Raw genomic sequence first — 2,930 nt, forward strand, 5'->3', positions numbered from 1 at the left:
TGAGCAAAAGCCAACGCACTTTTTATTGGGCCCATCGGCAAGTTTTTTTATGGACTTTGAATGAAAAGCAAAAGTCCATATGCTGCAATCACATACATTCCCCTACTTACATAACTTGTAAATACATAAAACAAAAGACAAAAAGGAAACAAAGGAAAATGGGTAGATTTGAGGCTTTTTGATCTTCATGATTACAACGGCCACCAAACAATAAGCTTGAGAAATTGTGTGATCAAAATGACTCAATTCAGAAACTTCACTTGGACTTGAATGGCATTGCCCTGATTACAACTTGGTGGTATATAGCTGCTAGAGCTGCCCCAATGAATGGTCCAACCCAGAATATCCACTGTACCAACCACAAATAATCACATGTTAGAAAAAATTTCTTCAATCTCTTCTCTCTTCTTGTTTCTTTGCTTTATTAATTCCAGCTAGCACTTATATGTTCTGAATTTAACTTTGATACATTGATAGCATAAAATTTTCAAATACTATCACATTACTTCAAATGTAATTAGAAGTTACTATCCAAGTTGGTAAGTAACTCCAAAAAACAGGAGTGACCTTACCCAGCAAGTTAAATTGCACTAATCATATCGAAGTTCATTTACACTATTAATAAATAGAAATATATGAATTGGAGTTTGAAGAAGGGAGGGAGAAGAAGCCCTTGACTCGTAGGAGGGGATTTATTCAATCACATAGTTGTGTTCCTAGAATATGGCGCCCTTGGGGCTTTCTATTTGATTGTATGGAAAGGCCCAATGAATTGGGAATTTCCCTATTGTCCCGGTCATTTCAGTGCAAGCGATCATTAATGATGAAGAGGATGAGCTTCAACAGAATGATTCGGGGTTCTTGCAGAGTGGAATCATGCAGTATTAGACACAAGATAGATCTTAAAAAGAACAAGGCTTTTTGAATAAGCCAATTCATTTTATAAGTATTTTTGAGAATCATAAAGGAAAAAGAGAAAAGAAATTTAGCAAGGAAAGGTAGGTAATTACGTGGTCATTCCATGCGGGTTCCTTGTTATAGATGATGGCTGCTCCAAGACTCCTAGCTGGGTTAATACCAGTTCCAGTGATGGGAATTGTAGCCAAGTGCACTAGGAACACCGCAAATCCAATAGGCAATGGTGCCAACATCTGCATATTAATTAGACGAATAATCCAATTAAAAAACACTAATTCCAACGTCAATACATCGAACACAAAACATTATTAGTACTAATTAGTAGCAGCAGTACTTACAGGGACATGAGAATCTCGGGCACTACGTTTAACATCAGTGGCAGAGAAAACAGTGTAGACAAGAACAAAGGTGCCGATTATTTCAGCACCCAAGCCTGATCCCTTGGTGTAACCAAGAGCTACAACATTGGCTCCACCACCCTGAGTTTCGTAAAGTGCCTTCCCGAAACCTTTGACAACACCAGCACCACAGATGGCTCCAAGGCATTGCATCACCATGTAGAACACTGCCCTTGTCAACGACAATTTTCGCGCCAAGAACAACCCGAATGTCACTGCCGGGTTAATGTGTCCACCTGCACAACAACAGAAACCAATTGGTCAATTCAGTACCCAGACGAATTGATCCCGTTTAACTAGCCTATTAGAGGCGGGTCTGAGATTTGAAGTTGACAATTCAACCTTTAAGATTTTCACCATTACTGAACTGATTGTATTTTTAAAATTTTACGTTCAACTATAATATTTGTTGAAATTTTAGTAAGTTTTCACGTATAAAGTATATATTAGATTATGTATCAAATGAATCCCTCGATGAAAAAAAGCACTACTATATAGCCAAGGGTATACGTTGAATCCCCTTGGCTTCTCCATGTGTTTATTTTTCTTTACTCCTTAGTGAAAATTTTAGTTCCAAAGCCTATGCTGGTCATGGAGCTTAAGACGGAGAAAAAAGATTCTGTAACATGACTAAAGTACTTTAGAACCAGTGGTTTTTAACTCTCACATCTGTATATTTGAACATGTCATTGCGTATTAAATGATATGTTTAAAATGAAAAGTAAATCTAACAAGAAGAAAAAGGAATCTGAACAAATATGAAAAAATAGTGTCATGTAAAATGATAAATATGTACCAGAAATGCCGGCAGTACAATAGACTAAGGCAAAGATCATGCCACCAAAAGCCCAAGCAATGCCTTGAATTCCAACAGTTGAACATTTGGATTCGGATTTGGACACACCCATGACAGTTAAAACAGTGATATAAAGGAAAAGGAAAGTTGCCACAAACTCAGCAATGCCAGCACGATAAAAGGACCATGACATCAACTCCCCTGGCTCAAACAGGGGAGCTGGTGGTGGTTCCTTGTAATCCTTGTCTTGAGTTTGTGCTGCTATACCAATTGCTTGCCTATCTGAGTATTTGTTAGCACCCACTCTAACATCTTCTTCTCTATGCTCCATTTGAATTAATGATCAACAAGAAGTATTAGCAATTACCTATTTTTGTTTACAATTGATGGGAATGAGTGAATGAATGAAGGGGCCTGGTTTATATATGCAGTGTTGGGTAGGCTAAAGGGCCCCCGGTGATGAGCATTAATGATTTAAGTTTCATTATCATTCCGACCGACCATTGATAATTCAGCATTTTGGATCATTATTTTTCCATGCGGAAAGGTGCTGACAACAAAATATTCTTCCCCTCTTAATTTATGTGTCATCTTTTAGTTTCAGAGACTTACGTGAAATTTTTTGAGTTTTAGGTTAAAATTATCCCTCGGCAGTAGGTTCATTTTGATCCCTCAAATATTATCCTGAGCATATTTGATCCCTTATCTATGGGAGTAGATTCATTTTGGGCCCTCAAATATAACGCTAAATTTTGGGCCCTCAAATATAACGCTAAATATATTTAATCCCTTAACAATGTTAAAGTAGGGCACTTTTG

General features: G+C 37.4%; 1 protein-coding gene across 1 annotated transcript; it reads right to left on the reverse strand.

Annotated features, from left to right (window-relative positions):
* Nucleotides 1-2,582, reverse strand: LOC132051591 (aquaporin PIP1-2). The gene is made up of 4 exons (XM_059442731.1): nucleotides 2,113-2,582; nucleotides 1,257-1,552; nucleotides 1,011-1,151; nucleotides 1-349 (listed from the first exon to the last, which is right to left on the reverse strand). Exons 1-4 carry the CDS (start codon nucleotides 2,441-2,443, stop codon nucleotides 257-259), a joined length of 861 nt encoding a protein of 286 aa, XP_059298714.1. The 5' UTR covers nucleotides 2,444-2,582; the 3' UTR covers nucleotides 1-256.
* Between the last annotated feature and the right edge of the window lie 348 nt (nucleotides 2,583-2,930).

Source organism: Lycium ferocissimum, chromosome 4 (genome assembly GCF_029784015.1).
Source record: "Lycium ferocissimum isolate CSIRO_LF1 chromosome 4, AGI_CSIRO_Lferr_CH_V1, whole genome shotgun sequence".
NCBI classification, from domain to species: domain Eukaryota; kingdom Viridiplantae; phylum Streptophyta; class Magnoliopsida; order Solanales; family Solanaceae; genus Lycium; species Lycium ferocissimum.

Excerpts from the sequence above, each read along its gene's own strand:
- LOC132051591 (XM_059442731.1), bottom strand. The coding sequence starts at position 2,443 with ATGGAGCATAGAGAAGAAGATGTTAGAGTGGGTGCTAACAAATACTCA. Across the intron at positions 1,553-2,112 it reads TTGTACTGCCGGCATTTCTG|GTGGACACATTAACCCGGCA; the intron begins GTACATATTTAT and ends GTTGTTGTGCAG. Across the intron at positions 1,152-1,256 it reads CCCGAGATTCTCATGTCCCT|ATGTTGGCACCATTGCCTAT; the intron begins GTAAGTACTGCT and ends ATTAATATGCAG.